The 22466-nt window shown below is 40.5% G+C and overlaps 2 protein-coding genes across 2 annotated transcripts in view; both read left to right on the top strand.

The window, feature by feature from the left end:
• Positions 1–22466, top strand: part of LOC116817044 (protein argonaute-1) — a 207907-nt gene that overhangs the window by 131702 nt on the left and 53739 nt on the right. The window lies entirely within an intron of this gene.
• On the top strand, positions 3719–21523 carry AGO4 (argonaute RISC component 4). The gene is made up of 17 exons (XM_032766783.2): positions 3719–4425; positions 5006–5126; positions 7037–7218; positions 7516–7652; positions 7730–7864; positions 8074–8161; positions 8588–8735; positions 8832–8951; positions 9555–9683; positions 9862–9995; positions 12027–12211; positions 12496–12655; positions 13762–14077; positions 14949–15083; positions 15791–15892; positions 16171–16370; positions 17645–21523. Exons 1-17 carry the CDS (start codon positions 4205–4207, stop codon positions 17751–17753), a joined length of 2622 nt encoding a protein of 873 aa, XP_032622674.1. The 5' UTR covers positions 3719–4204; the 3' UTR covers positions 17754–21523.

The following is a 22466-nucleotide window of genomic DNA, read 5'->3' as shown; positions in this document are numbered from 1 at the left end:
GGAGGGGGCGGGGGGGTCTGGCTCCTGGTGGGGGGTCTCCTGAGGGCGACTTCTGCCTGGGGGGGAGGTAGCTTCCTCCATGGGGGGGTGACTGTCTCCTGGGGGGGTAACTTCTTCCATGTGGGGGCTGGCTCCTGGTGGGGGGCTCCTGGGGGTGACTTCTGCCTCGGGGGGAGGTAGCTTCCTCCATGGGGGGGTGACTGTCTCCTGGGGGGGGTAACTTCCTCCATGGGGGGGCTGGCTCCTGGGGAGGTAACTTCCTCCATGGGGGGGCTGGCTCCTGGGGAGGTAACTTCCTCCATGGGGGGGCTGGCTCCTGAATGATGACTTCCTCTGGGAGGTGGGGGGCTCCCAGGTGATAGGGAGTGAAGGGTTAGGTGGTCCCCAGGTGGGTGGTGCCGGGGGCGGGGGGCTTGGCTTCTTCCTGGAGCGGTGGGGGTTGGGGGTGATTCCTGGTGACACTGGGTCCTGAGGAGATGGGGGGCTTGGCTTCCTTTGCTTCAGGGGGTGCCCAGCCCCCTTTTGAGGCCTGACCCGCGCTGCGGGAAACACATCCTCAGCAAGGGTCAGGGGAGAGCCCAGGTTTAGCTGGGTGCTGGTGTGTATCCTTGGTCAGAGGCCTGTCACCCTTGCCGTCTCTCCCGGCCCCACATGTTGAGGGGCCCTATCGGACTAGGGACATGTAGCTCTTTAGTTGATGATATCCTTGCTCTTCTCCAGAGTAGTTTAAATGCATGAGGAAGGGGAAAGGAAGTTGTTTCTGCCTCCTGAGTCCAGGAGGTCTGGCACCTGATGCCAACAAGCTGTGTGCTGTGCTTTAAATCCAGTTATTTTTTATGTGTCAGGTGTATTCTGATATGGAGTAAAGACATTGGACATGTTACTAACAGTGACTGATTCATAGGTGGGCGAAGGAACCCGTGAAAATTTCCATTCCCCCTCTAAGTTCTGCCCACGGTAACTTTCCAGCCAGAGTATTTTCGCCTTCTCTAAATGTTTTTTGCTGCAGCATGTTTAATAATTTGCTAACTATATTGCAATGTGTGGTTAACCCTGTCTGCAGCTCTTAGGCCTTTCACAAATCAGTGATACTTTCTGTTCTATATTGTTCAGTTGAGTATTTCCTAAGAAATATATCGGATTTTTTTCCTAATAAGAATAAGTGAGGCCATGCTATTAAAAATGCCGTGAATGTGGTGACTGTTTCATTCCACTGCTACCTTTGTAAGTAACAAATGGGGATAAGGTTGTGCCAGGTTATTGGGGGTGATCAGTGTAGAGGTCTCTGGCAGAGGTGATATTGACATGAAACCAGACTAAGTGTATCTCAACAATCTGTCACTTTTAAAGAGGAACTTAAGTGGGTTGTTAAACTTTATCAGCAGATTCACTATACACTCAAAACTTTCTGCATGGCAGACAGGCCACTCAGTCTGCTATAGTTTTTCTACTTAGACATACTACAATATGATTTGACTTCTTAAAAATGTAAATGAGTTAATGTGGTATACAGCCTTAGCCAAGGAAGTGACTTGATGTGAAAGAGGAGCAGCAGGGTGATACGTTTGAAAATTGGCATACGCAGTACATTATTGCATGATGTCATAAAAACATGCCTAACTTTTGGAGGTGGGCCATTGTAGAAAGAGTTTTGACTAAATCTTGAGACTGACTTGGTCATTAAAATGAAAGCTATTGGTATATGACGAAATGTCACCTTTTATTGGCTGCGGAACTTGGTGAGTATTGTCACATGAGATAATGGTTAAAGATTAAAATGTGTGCAAGAGGTATTTCTTGACCAAAGTATATATATCTATACCTAGGTTCTAGAATACCTGTCTTAGCAAGTTGATATTTTCAGGAGCTCTGCAAAATCTACAGCAATAAGTTATTGATCTGAAGACCAAATCTACCTTCATTAATTCCACGTCTTGGGAGATATTTTGAAAGATCACTGTTACAGGTGTTACTTTGAATGTTTACAGTCTGTTAATCAATGTGTGATGCAGTATAAATTCACACATTTCTAAGAGGTCCTCTTTCATTTGTGTCAAACTGCTTCTCCTCAGAGGTACCTTGGTTATAGGCTGTTAATACATGGCACGAAAACTAGAGCAACAGTGTGTGGGATAGAAATATTTCATCCTAGTGAAGTTGAATGGACAAAATTAAAATTATGGAAACAAATTATATAAATTGTAGTGAAGCCCTGGTTTCAGATGGACAATAGCATTTAATTTACTACTTTGTATCAGAAAGAATAAGAGAGATTATAAAGAGAAGATGTACAGTAATATTAACCTCCTTTCTTGACAACAAATGTCTGGAATTGTTTTGATTCCTAATTTACAAAACTTGCAAATACTGAAGAAGGTAAATGGTAAATATAGTTGGTCATTTAATCTCTTTTAGCAGGTCAGTGCCCACAAAAGCTATACTGTTTCAGACTAATTAGCACAGGATTAATGGATCATCTCTCTAGTATCCAAACAAGCACAGCAAACTTTGATTGCCCTCGATGATTCATGCTTTTTAACCTTTTTTAAAAATGAAACTATATTCTGTGACAAGCTGTCCTTAAGTTAAAATAAATAAAAACTATTTATACAGGTGCAGTGCCAATGGTGCATATGGCGTGTTTGATATCTAGTAAGACAAAATCTGTGCCTCAAGGAAGCTGATGTGCTGTTCTCCTCAACTTTGGAGAATTGATATATCAAACGGGCTACATCTACTTGGAGTATCACCCTCTAAGTACTTTAGCACCTAAAATATTTTAGTGTTAATAGTCACAAATCTATAAATAAAAATTGGTCATTTAGTGGAGACTTAGAAGTCTTCCTATAAAACAAAGGTATCTGGCTTCTTGGGATTTAGTCTTGCGTGCAGAAGTTTATTGCTGCATTTCTGAGGTTTCCTGACATGTCTGTTTTCCTCCTCACTCCCCTGGGATAAGTTCAGACTCTCTGTCAGCCCTTTGACTGAAAGGGGCACTGTCAACTTAAAAGTTTGTCAGGTAAAAAAAAGCTTTTAAAGCAACTTCAGTTGTTAAATTTCTCCTAAATTATCCTACCAATTTTTGTGGCTTTACAGTCATATTTTTCAAACATTTTTCTCTTTTTTTTCCTATGCAAAAGACTCAAGCAGGGGAATCGTGAAACTGTGACTACACAGAATGCGTCAAATGCACAAAATAAACTGGAAAAAAAAATTTTTTTATTTCGTCACTTCAGTTCAAGTGTTTAAACAATAGTGAGATTTTAAAAAAAATTGTATACATTTGACTTTCAAATAAGTGTTTTTTTAAATGATGTAACATTCCAGTTCTAACTTATATCTTTGAGGAAACTGGCAAAACATGACGTTGGCTAATTTGAGTTCAAATATGGCTTCCTTTTTGAAGCCTCTGCAAATTTTCTCAGTAGAAATAATTAAAACCCAGATTTTTATAAGCTACCATATCCAGTTCTATTAACAAGACATGGATGTCTTTACACTAATAACTTTGTTGAAAACATTTTACTCTTATTGTTTCTCTTCCTTTAGAGGAAACTGTACTCCTCACTCCCATCTTTGTGTTGGAATTTGAAATTGGCCCGAGCTTTGTTTACATTGAATAGCATTTCACAGTTAGCATGTAAACAGCACAGCATTTTTTGTGGGAGTGGAAACCACAATAATTTTTTGTCAGTCCTATATAAAAAAGGTATTTTAAATTTATATTGTAGAATAAAAAATTCTTCACCAATTCCAGATACTACCAATTTTCAGATTAAAAATTGTACCTCTAATCACTTGATCATGCCAAGAATCCATCATTAAATACTGACTCTGAGCATAATACATGGAAGCCTGTAATGGACTTAATAAACTCTCTATTATTCACTAATGATGCTATACAAGGTGAGGAGTATATATAGTATACAAAAAACTAAATTTCATCACAGGGCTTTGACTTCATAAATCTTGTTTACAAAAGTAGATTTCTTACATACATTACTACTGCAATTAGTTTATATGTTTTGGGTACATGATTCTGTTCTTCATGAAAATCATTTAGAGCTGTTGAAAGGCAATGGAGCCACTAAAGAGCACTTTCGTTTGTAAATCTTGCAACCTGGGCAAGGCACTTCAGACTTTGTTCCCTTGTCTGTCATAAGGAGCCTTCAGTTGAATTACAGTCCTATGTCCAGTTGGGAGGATGTTGTGTTACATGATCATTTATTATCTCAAACTTTTTTCTTTGACTTTCACAGGGCCCCCAGCCAGCCTCTTCCAGCCACCCCGCCGCCCTGGCCTGGGAACTGTTGGGAAACCCATCCGTCTCTTAGCCAATCATTTTCAGGTGCAGATCCCTAAAATTGATGTTTATCACTATGATGTAGATATCAAACCAGAAAAGCGGCCCCGAAGAGTGAACAGGTAAGGATGGCTTAATAAACACTAAAGCAGCCTCAATTTAAAGAAACTCTACTTTTTTAGCAGTTCTCCAGCTGCTGCCAAGTATAGTTTTATATATGTGATGTAGGTAATAGTCGCCGATTTAGTAATAAGCCAGGATTAGGGCTCCTAGGTGGTGTGGAAAAACAAATTGTATCATATTCTCAGAGAAAGCTGTACTGAGCTTTTACAGTTGGCCTGTATATGTAGACAACATTGAGAAATATTTTGTAGGAACAATCCTACACTGGTCTCCCAGTGCACCAAATAATTTTTTCTGTCTATAATTTAACTAATGGTGGAATTTTGGTAGAAGCCATTTGTTCTTTGGACTACATTTTTGTACTCCATTCTGCACATGTTTTTGCCCTGTGTCTCTGTTCAGGGGCAAAGGGGCTGCTGGCAACTTGGGTATGGGCAGACTCATGTGCATTGTTGTCTCTGATAGCAACTTGTTTCAGGCTTGAGTCCAGTTATGGCCAATTATAAGAACTCTGCTAATGCATCACTGAATTTGCCTATTCTTCACACTAATCGATTGAACAATGCCATTCCTCTTTAGGGAGGTGGTAGATACTATGGTGAGACACTTCAAGATGCAGATATTTGGTGATCGACAGCCAGGATATGATGGCAAAAGGAACATGTACACTGCACACCCATTGCCTATTGGGAGAGATAGGGTAAGTGTTGTAGTAGACAGCTTTAATCTTCCAGTGACATGTTGCCGTACCAACACTGCAATACCATGCATAGTTTATGAATTGTGCTGGGATATAAAGTGCAATAGAAAGAAACCTTACAGTTAGTAGTGGTTGAAAACCGAGGGGCAATAGGAATTGTATGAAATCCAAGGATCTGGGTTCTTCAGTGGACTCTTTTCCAGGAGCTCTTGTGTTTGTGATCTAGGCCCTGACAGTGTAAATCAACACTCCGTGGACTGGAGGCTGCTAAGACAGATCACACTTCTTGGTGTACATTTTTCTCAAAAGGTCGTTAAAACCTTTTAGTTTTGTTTAGGCAAGTCCTAACATAGGAAAGGAGTGCCAGGGTGCCAATATGCTCTAGTACCAGCTAAACAAGTTGCTGCAAGGCCTAGTTTTAAAGTTCAGAACCAAAACAAAGTTCAGTTTTCTACCCTAGACTCTCTTTTCCCCCCCCCCATCTACTTGAAAACAAAGTCTTCTGTAGCTCACTTCCTCTCTACAGACATATGGTCTCACAGTACAAATCATTATTACACATGTTAATTTACTTGAGTAAATCCAAGGCAAGAAACATTTTCATTAAAACTGAAGATTTGAGTAGCATCATTAGGTTCTCTTAATATTAGGTTTTCTAAGACGTCTAACAGAATATCAACTTGTCTGCCTGATGTGATTTATATTATGGTAGCACCCAAAGTCCCAAACTTTAAGTGGAGCACAGTTCTGCTAGGTGCTATGCAAAGACGCAAGAAGACAGTCAACATCCCAAAATGCTTAATCAGAACAGACTTAAACCGTTTAAAAGCAAAGAATAGTAGGGAAACATGACATACAAGCAAACTGATCGGGCTGATGAGACACGTGACTTGTTCTAGTTCCTATTTTTAAATACATTTTTATTAATGGTGGCAGAGGTATAGAGAAGAGAAATAGCAGAAGACGATGAGGTAAATAGGAACAAGGGAGGAGGGGGAAGGAAGTTGATCCATAAATGCTACATTACACTTTGTGCTCAACAGTTACCAGATATTTCAGATGCTTCCTTTTATTTCTCACAACAATGTCAAGGAAGTTAGTGGGCCTCCTTAAATTTACTCTTTATGAGGATAAGCATTAACAAACTGTCACCTTCCAGTCAAGCCTTATGTTTACAACTCTGTAATTTTCAACTGAAATATTTTAGTGTGTCCTAGTTCTTAATAGTATGTTGGTAGATAGAAATATATACCAAAACTTCCAGATTTGGGTAAAATCTGTGTAGATATTAAGTGTTCTGGAGAAAATAACCCTACTTCATTCTCTGTTCTGAGTACCAGATTACTGGTGGCACACTGCCATGTGAGGGAGACCCTGTAGGCTAATGGTGGAAGAGTATACTTTTCAAGTAGCATGCCCAACCTCTGGAGAGGAACACTTTGCATCACTCATAGATCTTTGATTCATTTGGTGATTAATTGTGGTGTTGACTGGTTCCTGAGGAAGTTCAGTGCATTGACTTGAAGACTAGAGGTTAACATACCTTTACTGTGTTGTTGTGGACACAAACCAGCCTCTTCCTATCAATTCTTTGGGACAAAAAGTGGGTGACTAATCATAGCTCTCTTCTTAAGAGCTTTGGTGTCACCATATTAACCTCCAGTTGAAGATAATGGCTAATACAAACAGAACCTCAGAGCAGCTTCTTGATGTGACTAAATTACCACGTTTCAAACTTCTCTATGCAACTACTCTTGTTTGCTGTAGAATTCCCTTAAATTACTACATCCTAGTTGAGAAACAACCTGTAGACTCAAAGCAAGTCCATGAGAATGAGTGTTGCTTAGTGTTGTGCTAGGATATTGAGTCTGTTAATTTATGTTTGTGCTGCATCTGCCCTGATTGTTTAGGTGGATATGGAGGTGACACTCCCAGGTGAGGGGAAGGACCAGACGTTTAAAGTGTCTATTCAGTGGGTGTCAGTGGTCAGCCTTCAGCTGCTTCTAGAAGCTCTGGCAGGGCATTTAAATGAAGTTCCTGAAGACTCTGTACAGGCACTTGATGTAATCACACGGCACCTTCCCTCCATGAGGTGGGTACTTTTGATTGTAGGTTTCCTAATCAGTCTGGGCTTGAATCAATCTGTTAAAAAAGTGCTTATTTTCCATTGCTCCAAACTTAAACTATACTGCTGCAAAAGGGGTGAAGGGATCTCTTGTGTGGTTATTTTTTGTTGTTTTTTTTTTTAATAAACTTTTGATTCATACTTATGTTAGAAGAAATATGGTCTGCCCCCTGGGACCTACATATATTAGGACTTGAACTTTTGGGAACCCAGGGAATACAATGAAAGAAAGAATCTAAGTGTTAACTCTTCCTGTTTCATCAGATACACCCCTGTGGGCCGTTCCTTCTTCTCTCCTCCTGAAGGTTACTACCACCCTCTGGGAGGAGGCAGGGAGGTTTGGTTTGGATTCCATCAATCGGTCAGGCCTGCCATGTGGAACATGATGCTCAATATTGATGGTATGCAAGAACTTCTGTTTTTAATGGCATAAGAAAGTACCTCCTCTAGACTAAATATCCTGTCTTTCTGTTCTTAGTATCGGCGACTGCTTTCTATCGTGCCCAGCCTATCATTGAGTTCATGTGTGAGGTCCTGGACATTCAGAACATCAATGAACAGACCAAACCTCTTACAGACTCCCAGCGTGTTAAGTTTACCAAAGAAATCCGAGGTAAATGCATAGTTTAAAAACTGCTGGTACCAAATATTGGAAGCTTGTGAGTGTATTGAATTGTGCTACCAGAGTTCACAGGCTGCAGACCCTGGAAACTGTCCTATTCCTTGTCACTCATCTTTCCAAGTTGAAAGTAAATCTTAGAGGTGGTAATAGGTTGACTGTGTCTGATTTTTATTTTGGCGGCTTTTGTCTTGGGTTTTCAGGTCTAAAAGTAGAGGTTACCCACTGTGGCCAGATGAAGAGAAAATACAGAGTTTGCAATGTTACCAGGCGACCAGCAAGCCATCAGACGTACGTACACAATATCTTCTATAAAGTGAAAGCTATTGGAGAGGCTAAGTGCCTTATTTCTGCAAGGGTAGCTGGCTCAGGAGTCAAAATATCCATGTGGCTTTTAAAAGAACTCTTAATTTTAAGAGACTGATTGGAACAATGACAGTGGATTTAGGCTACAGCTGTACTTTCGCCCCAAGATGAATAATTAGAGAGATGCCTTGGCTTTTAAAATCTCTCTAAAGCCATAATTTTTTAACTTAGCTTCAAGTCCAGTGCCCACTGAGAAACTATTTTATACATACGTTTACATAAAGAGAAATAATAACTATATAGAAAATGGGCATTTTTCAGGACTTTAAAATATATTCTCCATATCACTTTTTAAAAAGAATTAACCACTTCATTGAGAAGCATAATCAAAGCAGTGCATTTTTTTTATAGGTTCCCTCTGCAGCTGGAAAATGGACAGGCTATGGAGTGTACGGTAGCTCAGTATTTTAAGCAAAAGTACAGTCTGCAGCTGAAGTATCCTCACCTTCCGTGTCTCCAAGTGGGACAGGAACAGAAACACACTTATTTACCACTTGAGGTAAAGGAGTCTGGTAACTTTTAACAGGCACTGCATTGTGACTTATAGCCCTTGTTTCAGAGGCAATAAGCCATCCCTAATTCTGTTGCTGTGTAGGTGTGTAACATTGTGGCAGGCCAACGATGTATCAAGAAGCTAACAGACAATCAGACTTCAACTATGATAAAGGCAACTGCAAGGTCGGCACCAGATAGGCAGGAAGAAATCAGCAGACTTGTGAGTAGCTGTAGTTCAGTTTTATGGAAAATAGTCATAAGACTTTTCCCTTTTCCCTTCAAATGGTTTTTGATAGAAAATTTTCAAGTCGTGTGTATCACATTTTTTTCACCATAGATGAGTTTTGTGTATATCTTTCAAATGGTTTCCATGGGAAAATTGTAGCAAAATCCATATAATTTCTGATCTCTTTAAGGTACCTCTGTGAATAAGCAGACTAGCCAAGAATAGAAGAAGCTGAAGAGACTTTTTTTCTCTTTTAACATAAGCCGGTGGTCCCCAAACTTTTCCACTCTCACCTTCCCCTTAGCAGTAATGGAATGTGTCTGCGCCCCACCTCCCCGTGCCAGGAGTGATGTCATGGCCAGGCTGGGAGCAGGGGCCACAGCTGCAGGCAGAGCGGGGCGAGGTGGCACTCCCTCTCAGCCCCCTCATGGGAGCTGGTCTGGGCCCTGCCACACGCGCCTGGACATTTCTCAATGCGCCGCACAGTTTGGAGACCACTGATGTAAGGGGATATGGCTTGAGCCACTGTGTGCTTATTCTAAGAACCACCACCTGAAATACTATGTGTGGTTATGATGATGATCTCTTGATCTCCAGGTGAAGAGCAACAGTATGGTAGGTGGACCGGATCCGTATCTGAAGGAGTTTGGCATTGTGGTCCATAACGAAATGACAGAGTTAACAGGCAGAGTCTTGCCAGCGCCGATGCTGCAGTATGGAGGCCGGGTGAGTTCTTAGAATCTGTTGTAAAATAGCTTGTTGTTAGAATCAGACTTATGAAGCATTGGTGGGTATTTTGTAATTTAAAAGTTCACTTGTACACAAATCTTTAGAGAATACTGTTCCCTGCCTTATCAACCTGATCATAGTTTTTAATTTTTAAGTTGTCTTTGTCTTTATTTAGAACAAGACTGTAGCTACACCAAACCAGGGTGTTTGGGACATGAGAGGGAAACAGTTCTATGCTGGCATCGAGATTAAAGTTTGGGCTGTTGCCTGCTTTGCACCTCAAAAACAGTGCAGAGAAGACTTGCTCAAGTGAGTATCTTTGTGCTACCAGCAGTTATGATATAACATGAACCACACTAGGATGGTATAGATAATATTGAGCCCTGCCTCAGTGCAAGGAACCAGACTAGATGACCTATTGAGGTCTCTCGTCCTGCATTTCTATGATAACTTGATGTGAACACATCTAACACAGTAAAAGCAGGAAATCCTTGCCCTGTAGTAGCTTAAATATTTGCAACGTGAAGGTGGGGAATAACCAAGTCTGTAACCTGAATTGGTGAACTTCTGTAAACTGTTAAACTAGTAAAAGGGTCAAGGTGTGCATAGCATTTCAACAGGTAATATCTTTGGAGAAGATGACAACTGTGTCGATACCTCTGCTTTTTTCCTCTCACTGCCTACATTTGGCCTATGTTTCTCTTTTGACTCCTGGGCTCTGTTTTCCTGACTTGCTCCTCGTGCTTGAACAGCTTCCCAATCAACATGTGCTCCTTCCCTTTCCTCCAAATAACCTACAAAAGTTCTGCGCATCATCTTGGTTCGTATCCATATAGGCTTTCAGATGGTGTACTCTTGGTGCCAGAGAGTTAGGATATCCTTCATGTTGTAAAGCACTGTAATAACGCAGAGAGCAGGTTGTACTTACTGAGCTCTTCAGTGCTTGTGTAATGTTTTACTGAACTCACTTCTTACACAGTTCAGATTTCGTTATTTTTAGCTATCAATGGAATGCGTTAATAACACTGTGTAGCTAAACCAGACTGTTAAATGGTTAGTACCGGAAATATATATGGTACTTTATAGAACATAGACTAAGACATTGTCCTTTGTTTTCTCTGTTAATATTACACGGAAGCACTAAATTTTTGAGGGTTTTGGTGCTTCATTTTAGGGATTACGGAGGGGAAGGGAGATCACTATAAATGTCAAACTGTTTCGGATTGGATTGTTAGAGAGGACTGGCTTAAAACTGTGAAAGCAAGGAAGCTGAGTATCTGGAGAACCTTGCTTGACTCACTGTATTTTCAGTATTTCAGTGGTTTCAGACAATGGCTACTTTAAATGTATGTGTTGTAGTATTTCTGCTCATGAGATCTGTGCAATATAAGGGCCCAGTGGAGTTAGTCATGTTGGGGGGGATTTAAGACAGCTACTTATCTACTTCTGCAATATACAAAATGAACACAACTAAATGTTTAATGAGTCTGATCCTTTGGTAATGTTGAACAATCTCTCCTTTGCTTGGTACAGACAGGTCTGTTTGAGGCATTAAATCTCCATTAATGCACTTATAATGGGACCTGCAGTGCCAGTAATTCCTTGTCCTTGTGTACATTATATACGTCATGTGCTTATAGGTTCTGTGCGCAATGACGCAGGGTTAGCTGATTTTTGGAACAATAACTGAATTTCCTGTGCATTTGAATTTTTACCTGTAATTATTGCATTAAGTTGCTATTTAATTTCTTGCTGCAGTTTCGGTTTACAGAAGTCATTTCTGGTCTTAAACTGTTGGAAATGGTATTGCTTTGGGCTGTTTAATAATCACTGAGTTTTAGTGGTGTGTGTAGTGATTTGGTGTTAAAGGAAAGTCCCACCGAATAAACTGTGGCTTTTGTTAATGTGAGACTCAAACGTGACTGTCTGCATGCAAAACTCCTGTTGACTTCAGAGAGTTACCTGTGTGTAAGGACTTCAGGATAAGCCCCATTATTGCTAAGCCAAATTTCTTCAGTCATGCCAAAGGCACCTGTCCTTGATGAAGAATCTGTGGCTGGTTCAGGTTTCTAAAACTGTGCTCGTGTAACTCATGTGACTGAGAGGACATTTGAACAATTGCAGTGTGTGAAGACATGAAAAGTTTCTCTTTAGTCAAAACTAGAATTGTGCTAGTGAAGGTCTAAGTTGGGTATAATTAAAGAGAATTTTAGCAGTATAAAACTGACCATTCAATGGGATAGTGTAGAAGATGACGATGTGCCCAGTTGCCAGAGGACTGAAATGACTGAAACTGTGTGGACTGATTTGCCAAAAGCTACTACTTCATTTGTTTTATAGGAGTTTCACAGACCAGCTGCGCAAGATCTCAAAGGATGCAGGGATGCCAATCCAAGGCCAGCCATGTTTCTGTAAATACGCACAAGGCGCAGACAGCGTGGAGCCGATGTTCAAACACTTGAAGTTGACCTATGTTGGTCTGCAGCTCATCGTAGTGATCCTCCCTGGAAAGACACCTGTGTATGGTATGGAAAGGAAATTTAAAGTTAACTCACTGTACGTCATCTGTACTTAAAGGTGCATAATGATAAGATGGGTAAAGAGTAGCAATGCCTTTTTCTCTGATGGGTTTTTTCTAGAGGCTGGTTAATATCTCACTAATTTTCTACAGATAGAGTTACAAAGAGTGGACTCTCATTCACTGTTGAATCTTTAGAATCTTGACCTACTTTTCAAATGTCTTACAAGGGGGAGGTAGGGGAGCACTGATGCTTCTGATGATCAGAATCACCTTGCTTTTCTGTTGCAGCTGAGGTTAAGCGTGTTGGTGACACTCTCTTAGGAATGGCCACGCAGTGTGTTCAGGTGAAGAATGTGGTAAAAACCTCACCCCAAACTCTGTCCAATCTTTGTCTGAAGATAAATGCAAAGCTTGGAGGGATCAACAATGTGCTTGTACCTCATCAAAGGTTAGCTCAAATTTAAAGCTTTAATGAAGGCCTAACTTAGCAGACAAAACGATTATTTTGGTCTGCTTTTTAGTAACTAAAACGGTATCTTTCCAAACAATGGGTGGGTTAGAAATCTTCTACAGATGTTGATGCTTTTGTATTAAATGGGACAAATGATCCTGCCTTCTGTTTTAGAACTGAAGCTGCACAACGCGCTATTTTATACATTGTACCTTAGGATAAAGCCTGCCTCAGGTTCCAGACTTGTCCAGCAATGTGGCTGAAAAGGAGACAAAAGGTTGGAGTAAAATAAAATGAAAAGATGGGAGAGCTCTAAAATTCTCAGTGTTGGTCTTCTATTAGCACATGACCATTTTCTGAATTGCCTTGGGAATTGTCGCCCGTCTCGTGACTACATGTTTTCACGTCTACCTCTATAACCAATAATGTCTAGTAAACAGTCTAGACATACAGTTTGATGGATGACTACTCCAGAATTGTCCTGAAGCAAGAAACCTATTTTTCTTGCTGCTTTGTTACATACGGAGCACCTAGTCAAACTGGCTATGATTCCTGATCAGACACCTGTTGTCTTTATCACAGACACCACTTAGCTCTGTAGTAAACGGTAAAGCCTGTTCTATTGCTCATTTCCACTAACCTCCCTGAATAACCCCCACTCCATTTACATCTGTCCATTCCTGCTTCTGTGTCCTGATCCTTCCACCTTCCTTTCCAAGTATCTCCTTAAAAACACGCTACTTCTGTGAGGCCTGTAAACACTAGTTCTTCCCTTCTTGTGGTTCTCTCACTTATTAGAAGAGCAAGTGGGGAGGTGAGTGAAATTGTGGCATATTAAACTTCAACTTTCAGCCACCTGCATCTTTCTCTCCCTCCCCCACTTTTTTTTTTGGGGGGGCTTCCCTTTCCACTTCCCTTGTCTGTTCTCTCTAGATTGCAAGCTGTTTAGGGGCAAGGACTCTCCTGTATAAAACACCTGGCGAGTTTTCAGTTCTTCAGGATATTTCAGATCTACTTGTCTAATCTTTCCTTGTCAGATGACTTGCTACGTTTAACTCTTTTCCTTCCTTGCTTTTTGACTAAGCCTTCTTTAAATTGAACAGGCCCTCTGTGTTCCAGCAACCAGTGATCTTCCTGGGAGCAGATGTCACTCACCCTCCTGCTGGGGATGGAAAGAAGCCATCCATTGCTGCTGTGGTAGGCAGTATGGATGGCCACCCTAGTCGCTACTGTGCTACTGTGCGTGTGCAGACCTCCCGTCAGGAGACTTCCCAGGAGTTACTGTACAGTCAGGAAGTGATCCAGGACCTGACTAACATGGTACGAGAGCTGCTGATCCAGTTCTACAAATCTACTCGCTTCAAGCCCACACGGATCATTTACTATAGAGGAGGAGTTTCAGAGGGACAGATGAAACAGGTATTTTCTAATGACATTTCTTTGGGGTTCAGTGAAGTCTTGCCATTGAGAATCTAAATGGTATTGGCAAATGAATCCGTACTGGAAGGGGAGACTCCTTAATGGATGGCACCCTGGCACACATGGCAGCCTCAACTCATCTTTATCTACATCATCTGTTTAGATGACGATTCTTACAAACATTTCTGCTCAGAGAGTGGCTTAATGGTGCTAAGCTTCAGTTTTGAAACACCTAGACCCTGTAGAGGCTTGAATCTTGTGAACATCAAAACAGCCCTTTGTACAGTACTTGGGAAAGGACTGAGTACAGGTGATCAGATCTGGAAGCCTTGGAGTGAGACACTCTCGACAAGAGGTCTTGTCTGCTCCATGCGGGTGCTAAAAATCCAATCCTGCTTTCTGGAGGAGCTGGGTTTGGTCTGGGTTACTCAAGGTTAAAGTTCCCCTCCTTTCCATTGTGAGTGATATATTGTGGCTAATAGGCTGCCACGCTCCACCCCAGAGATGGCTCTGTTAGTGAGGCTGTTTTATAGCTATATAAATACACTATCGGATCCTTTTGGGGGTGAATGTAAATGTAAGGTAACTTAATTGATCAATTCATACCTTTAAACTCTAAAAGTTTTTTATAAGATCATATTTAACGTAAGTCTCTAGAAACTTAAGGTAAGAATGAAGCTTCTTAATCAAACCTGAAGGACAAGGATTTTTTAGCAATCTTCATGTAAGCAACATTTTAAATTTTCCTTTTGTTTTCCCCCTCAGATGTACACACAATGAATTGTGCTTGAACTGTTGTGAAATTACATCTGTTCAGAGAAACCAATGAGAATACTGTCCTGCATACTGAATTCATCACTTGTACTTCTAGGTAGCTTGGCCAGAATTGATTGCAATCCGGAAGGCCTGTATCAGTTTGGAAGAAGATTATAGACCAGGAATAACCTACATTGTTGTGCAGAAAAGGCATCACACTAGACTCTTCTGTGCTGACAAAACTGAAAGGGCAAGTAAACTGAAAGGGCAAGTTGTTGCGTACACAAGTAGAGGAATTGTGAACTGGCTGGGGATGATGTCCAGTTTACTTACCAGAGTAGTGGGATGATTCTACTCTGCAGTAAGCAGTGTTTCTAAGCAAATCAGGCTCTTGTGGCAGGGTGATCCTTGGCACCAAATTGGGGATCTGGAAACTTGCCTACTTTGTCTCTATGCATGAGTCTTGTTCACATCACCAAACTGCCGTATCTTCTCAGGAATGTTTCTGGGCTTAAGACTGCATGCGTATTGCAGGTCTCAGGGAGAGGGTCTGAGCAGGGGTGGGGTTGGGAAATTTAAACTTTCAGCGAAAGCTTGTGATGTGCCTGGATTATCCAGTTTTAGATCTGCTCCCACCTGTAATTATAATCGTGCTACCAACAGCCCTGTTTAAGTGTATACCGACTGGCATGGGCTTTTCTGGAGCCACATTTTTACTGTTAAAACTGCTCAAGTCTAAGAGGTTAGGTACATAGAGGTGTTTATAGCAAGATTCCCAGAAAATGACCCGCCACGTTGCGAACATAGTTTAATCCTTAGCATGGAAAAGATCTTAGTGCTTCCTCACTTTCGTGAGCACTACATTCACTAAAAGCTTAAAATAAGTCCATCCTGGTAGGGCTGCATAAGAGTCACGTGCAGAAGTAAATGTACTAATTACAATCTTTTTCCAACCAGGTGGGTAAAAGTGGTAATGTACCAGCAGGCACTACCGTGGACAGCACCATCACACATCCCTCTGAATTTGACTTTTACCTCTGTAGCCATGCAGGAATTCAGGTAATCTCCAGTCTGCACTAGACTTGTGCTGTTGGTAGCTGTTGTCACTCATAGATGACAACAGCATCTGTTTACGGTTTGAGCAGACTTGCAGTTCTATCAGTTTTATTTAACACATGAAGAATCGGTGCTAAGATTCTGATCTAGCACTTGGATATAAATATCTGTAGAAACTACTTCTCAGTTTCAGTTGAATGATACTGATTCAAGAAGTCTAGAGCTCCATCTGCCTTAGAATGATATAATCCAGTTAAACATGTATTTGCCTCCTTCTCCAGGGTACCAGCCGCCCATCTCACTATCAGGTCTTGTGGGATGACAACTGTTTCACCGCAGATGAATTGCAGCTGCTAACCTACCAGCTGTGTCACACGTATGTCCGCTGTACAAGATCCGTCTCCATTCCAGCTCCTGCATACTATGCCAGGCTGGTAGCATTTAGGGCAAGATACCATCTTGTAGACAAGGATCATGATAGGTAAGGAGTGAAAGGGTTCTGTCTCTCTTTACAGTAGACTGTTTAACATGTCTAAAAAGATCTGGTTTACTTCTAAGTGAAGAATAAAATGCTGATAACTCTTCTTCCTTTCCCTTTATACCAGTCACTGATTTGAACTGGCCTTCTGTGTGAACCAGTTTGGTGCGTTCTCAGTCTAGTCCTACCTCAAATTGCAATGTCTGACAGTGTTGGGAGGCTAAGAATTGATTGGAGCATGGAGACAGCTTCCCCCTTCTTGTTAACTGGGATCCTTCCAGTTCAGGGGCAGGCAATTTGGCAGAGCAGTGCTCTGTACCTGCCCTGTGCATATGTAGGTCTCCAGGATTGTCAGTCCAGCAGTAAAGTCACTAAAACAACATTTTAAAAATTAGTCTTTCTCAGTAGACTGGATATGCCTCATAAAGCCAAACTATAAAATTTGGTGTTTAGTTCTTAACCATCCATTTAGATAAAATAGAAATGTGTAACAGCCATGGGAAGCACTGAAGCTGAGGTCAGAAGTCTTTATTTATTACAACAACACACTTGTGTGGTTTTTGTTTTTTTTGGTTTTTTGGGGGGGTGGGTAATCATTACACTTTCCATTAGCGCAATGTGAGCTTTTTTCCCAGTTTTTTCTTCATTATGGAAAAAAAATTTTTTTCTTTTATGCAAGTTTGAAAATGTAACTTCAACCATTCTCCCTTCCTGTGCCCTTAAATGGTTTGTATTGGAGTTCCTGGGAGGAATCATAAAACTGAGTTTCTGGTGACTCTTGTTCACTAAAATCCCTTAGTACTTTTCAGGTGATGCATTTGAGGCAGCACTGGCCAGAGAATGTATAGGTCCAAATGCTAGGAATGCCTCTAATCCAGGTTTAGTATGGACTCTGTCAGGCTTTGGGCAAGTCACTTCACCTCTGTTTTCCCATCATTACAAAGGAGACACTTAGCTCACAGCTGTTGGTAGGAATTAATGTTGGTGAAGCACTTTGAAATCCTTGGACGAAAGGTACTATAGAAGTGGTGATTGTCGGACTAAAATGGAAAGTGGGCTAAAGACTTAAGTACACTATGTTAATGGAAGACCCCTCTCTGCACTAATCTATATGTGGATGACTCATGATCAGCTACTGGTCTGAGTTAGTGCTCCAGGACCAAACTGTCTCTGTAGCCAGAGATAGCAGGTACAGAACCTTGAGAAATGAACTGTTTAAGTGTGTTCATTTTTGTCCCATTGTACATAGCCCTCTAAATGTGTCTACATCTTTGCAGTGCTGAAGGCAGCCACGTTTCAGGACAGAGCAATGGCCGGGATCCCCAGGCTCTGGCAAAGGCAGTGCAAATCCACCATGATACCCAGCATACAATGTATTTTGCCTGAGTCCATCTGGGAAGACGAGGCAGAACTGGCAACCCACGCAGTCCTGAAATGTTTTGAACGCCTACTGCTTATAGCTAGGGCTCAGTTTATTTCAGACTGTGTACTACCAGCAACTCTGAACATCGCACTGAATCTACACTTCACAGCAATGTCTGATGCACCAACACAATTGAGCCATTTGTTTTGTTGTTTTAAATAATAGAAATTCATGAACTGTCTTTTCTGATGCATTGGACTGAATTTTTACCTCAAAGCGCAAAAGGCCGATCATCCTGAAATTTTTAAAAGACTTGGCATGAAAGATTTTTATTGAATATTTTGCTAGCTATGGTTTTTAAGTTATCTCCTTATCCCACTAGTTTATCAAGATGACTAATTCCCTTTCTCCATGCACTGCTTAGTAAGTATGCATATTATGGCAAACCATTTTACTCCAATTCAGTGTAACCATTCTATTGTGTGGGGCCATAGACTTTTTTTTTTTTTTAATGGAGATTTTAGATTTCACTACTGTAAATGCCTTTTAACAAACATTAACTTTCACAGGTATTGCAGTTTTTTGTCAGTTTTGCTAGTTCTCTTTTTAATCTCTGCAGACTTGGACTGCAAAGCAATTGCACTGATACTGCGGATTCAGCTAGGTGGTTCTTGTTCTGTGAATGTGTAACATAACCAGATAGTGATGCCTGGCAGCAGGTTTTAATTATGATGGTTGCAAATAATACTGCCATGATATGGTAACAAGTACTGAACCATTTCCCCTTCTAAAAATGATAAAATATTTTAAAAAAATTAGCTTTTAGATATTTTTCAGACTTTTACAAAAGTGCCCACTTTATGCTGCTGTGTGGTTTGATAAATCTAGGTAATTTTAAAACTTTTCTCATAGAAGGTTTAACTTTGGCAATAAATTTTTTTTAAGCCCCCCCCTGACAGTGTAAAATTCTAGCTGAGGATTGTGCACGAGTTTAACCGACCTTCTTGTGTCGTTTTCTGAACACACAGTTTGGCAGTTTCTGAAACTAATCAGAAAAGATGCACTTCCATGGGTTTTTTTAACAATTATTTTTAACTGTTTTATATTCACTGGTGTCCTGCCTACCACTTTTTTTATAAGCTTGGAAATTGGGTGTTATATGTAGGAAAGGCTTGCCATCTGTACAGTTCTAAGTGTGTTGTGTGACAGTAGTGACCTGAAGACTGGTACCAGCATTTTAATCTTTTTTTTCCCCCTGGAAATCTAGGTTACTCACACAATTGCATTCAACAGCATGTTTTAAAAAGTGTAAATCAAATATATTCTGTCCCAGACTAGAAATTAGTTGTTTTTATTTGCTTGTCTTTTTTCAGCTAAAATGTATAAAAAGGAAGAGGAGCTCTGCTTCACTTAATACTTTTGGAACTCACAAACATAGTACATTGAGAATAGATTTCTTTTAGTGTTAACGTGAGTTAACACAGACTAAAATCTTATTCTGAGATTCAACATAGCTAACATTACACCACTGCAGAAGCTAAGACAAGTTTGAAAAGTCACCAGCTATTGCACTGTGGTCTCTGCCATTGGTGTAGGGTTTGTTGCTAAGTATTGTGTTTTTCCCAAGCTTGGAAACCCGCCCTCTCAAAAGCTCAGCAATATGAAATGCTGTTTTTTCCTTCAGTCTTCTAAATAAGCTTGTACATAAAATAAAGTTTACATTTTTAAATACTGTCTTTCAGTTGTACCTAAGTAAGCTGAAGTTTGTCTTCAAGACAGTTTTATAACCTACTTTCAGAGTAGTATGCCACTTAGTTTAAACTTTTTCTGTTGGAAAATGGGACTGAAGTAAGCTCTGCTCCTGGTGTGTAGTGTGGACAGGTTTAGATAAGATTCTTTTTAATTTGTTAAACTTTTTTTAAAGAATACCTCACTTGGATAATAATCAGGACATGTGGGTGGGAGACTGACTGCTGCTTCAGCTAGATGGCTGCTTTTCTTAATACTTGTTCAGGGAGAATATAAAAAACCCTTTTAGAATGAACTTTGACCCAATCTATGGTGAATTTTGGCACCTTTGAAGAGAAATTGAGCACCCTTTAGCTTATAGGATCAAAGATCACTGTGGGTTCATGCACTAGGCAAAAATGAGACTGATTAGTCAAGGGTGGATAAGACTGAAATTTAATTTTTACCACCAGATAGATGTCCAGTGCCAAGCACTCCTAGTTCAGATTGAATGAAATGAGAGCCTCTCATTTGCTTGCCTGCAATTAGCCTGAATATTTAATCTCAAACTGTACAGATTATTAGACCTCAGCTAGCTCTGGGACGCATGGCAAGAACTTTCTAACTCAATCTTGTGTTAGAACATCATAGGACTAAAATACTGGTAAGGGTGCAGTGTTGTCACTTTGAGAGGTAGAGAGAACCGAAGAGCATTTTAGATTTAGAATTATTGTCATTGAAGGGTGTGTCTTTTGGGAGGTTATAACTGCAAGATCAAAGTTGCAGCAATATTGTATACCATTCTGAAAGCTGAGTGATGAGGTGCAGCTTGATGATCTGAATTACCCCTTGGGACTGACTGAATCGTTATGCATGTGTCAATCAATGGGAAGATGTGCATTCTGTAGCTGTAGTTCTTAGAGTGTTTTTTTTTTTTTTTTTTTAAATAAATAAAGCCCGTTGGCCACTGTTTAGCTATGTGGTGTGGAAGATTTTAAATGTAGCAAAGTTTAATGAATTGAGGGAAGGGGCAGTTGCCAGTAAAGAAGAGCAGAAACCCCACTTTTGAACCAGTTCTGCTTTCTTTGTAAACGGCTGGATTCTGAACAAGCTCTGGAACGAACCAGTTGGCCTGTCTCAGACATTCAGACAGGCCCAACTTATTTATTCTTACTGTAAGTACTACAGTTTAGTGTAGTGCCTGTGGCTGCATCCAAAGGGCATAAAAGGTTGTGATAGACAGGCAAACATGCTTCTTAGGCCTGGGCTACACTAGAAAATTTGGTCAGCTTCACTGCATCACTCAGGGATGTGAAAAATCTACACCCCTGCGGGACGTAGTTAAGCTGACCTGTCGACAGTGCTAGGTGGACGCCAGCATAGGGAGTGTCCATACTTAAGTGCTGTAGCGTTTTCAAGTGTAGGCCAGTCCACACCGTACGTATCTTGTTCCAGACAAATTTCAGAGCTTATTTACTTATATCAAAAGTCTTGCCCTTCATCTGGGCAACAGCATCCTCTTGTTCAGAGCGTTTAACATTTCCCCCCACCCCCCTTTGTGGATGTGCTGTAGGAGTTTTCTTGCTCAATAGCAAGGCAGTAGCTCTACTTTCATTTTAAGAAAGCAGAGTTTGGAGGGCATTGTATCAATACTGTTTCAACTGCAAGGTTTTTTCCTTGTGAAATTTGAGGAAAGATCTTGTAATATCACAAATTTTCTTATACCTTGCTATTGACATTTTCATGATATTTCTATGTCTAGAGGCTGAAACTTCAATGTAAAATGTTTGCATTTGTTCATTTTGACTTATGATGTAATTTTTGTTTCTATATTGTTAGACTTGTAATGTTTAAAATTGTATTTTATTAAATTGGACTGGATGTATGTCTATAGCAATACGAGGTACTCTTTCTAAACTGTTATGGATGGGTTAGCAGCCCCATGTTGCGATAAGATGCTGGTCGTGTACAATTTGCAATGTATTTTTTTTAGCCTGCAGGGATATTTTGTGTTCATGTGTCCAAAAAAATAAAAAATTGGCATCCTTGTGCCATATGTTCTGTTTTTTTCCTTGTTGGTGTCTAATAAAAATGCAATGTACAGAATCAGCAACAGTTACTGTTGCTTGTAAACAAATGTCTTTCTTAAATTATTTAAATTTGTAAATTAAATCTTACATAATGTGTAACTGAAACTGTGGAACTCATTGCCACAGGATATTGAGCCCACAAGATCAGGATTTAAACAAAGATTAGACACTTGTACTGAAAACATCCCAATTATAGTTAAAAAGGTAAATAAACCTTCCTGCTTCAGAGCCTAAACCAACAGTTAACTGACAAGATGTGGGAAGAAATGTCCCCTATAGATAGGTTATTCCATAATTGTCCACGATGGCATTTTTTTTTTCTTATTTCTTGAAATGTCTGGTATTGGCCATTGATGCAATCTGGACTAAATGGACCACTTGTCATATTCAGCATGGCAATTCCTGTAGTATCCGGGCACAAATTAGAGTTAGTACAGGAGCTAATCAAAACTCTAAATAAGAAAGTGAGGGATTGTTTCCTTTTAATAATTGCAAACTTCCGCAGTACAAGGAGGTGACAAGCAAAAACAGTTGTGCCCAGTGCAAAGGGAAAAACAACCCCAACTATAAACAGATATTGACTGCTTAAAATAAGTTGTATCTTTAATAACCTACCACTTCCTGCATCTCCAATTTCTTTCTGCATGTATTGAAGAAGAGGAGGAACTGTTCAGGGGGTTAAATTGTCTAAGCCATGTAGAGGCAAAAACCAAAGATGGGGGAAGCACTCGCTGATGGAGTTGCTTGCCTAGCAGGGGAAGGTGATGTCACTTAATGCCGAGCATGACTTCAGTGTGTCTGAAAGTGCTGATGGGGGACAACATGGGGGTCTAGCAGTTTGTCAGGCCCGTACACTAGGGCTATGGCTATAGAGAGCCTGTCAACTTAATTAGCTACCACCGCTTGTTGAGGGGATCA

This window comes from Chelonoidis abingdonii, chromosome 25 (assembly GCF_003597395.2).
Source record: "Chelonoidis abingdonii isolate Lonesome George chromosome 25, CheloAbing_2.0, whole genome shotgun sequence".
NCBI classification, from domain to species: Eukaryota; Metazoa; Chordata; order Testudines; family Testudinidae; genus Chelonoidis; species Chelonoidis abingdonii.
Note: the sequence above shows the minus strand (reverse complement) of the source record. Positions and strands in the feature narration are given on the sequence as shown.

Bases quoted from the DNA above. Each gene is read 5' to 3' on its own strand.
- AGO4 (XM_032766783.2), top strand. From the start codon at position 4,205: ATGTTGTGTTACATGATCATTTATTATCTCAAACTTTTTTCTTTGACT. The intron at 8,162-8,587 runs GTACGTACACAA...TTTTTTTTATAG, and splicing joins CGACCAGCAAGCCATCAGAC to GTTCCCTCTGCAGCTGGAAA. The intron at 8,736-8,831 runs GTAAAGGAGTCT...GTTGCTGTGTAG, and splicing joins ACACTTATTTACCACTTGAG to GTGTGTAACATTGTGGCAGG.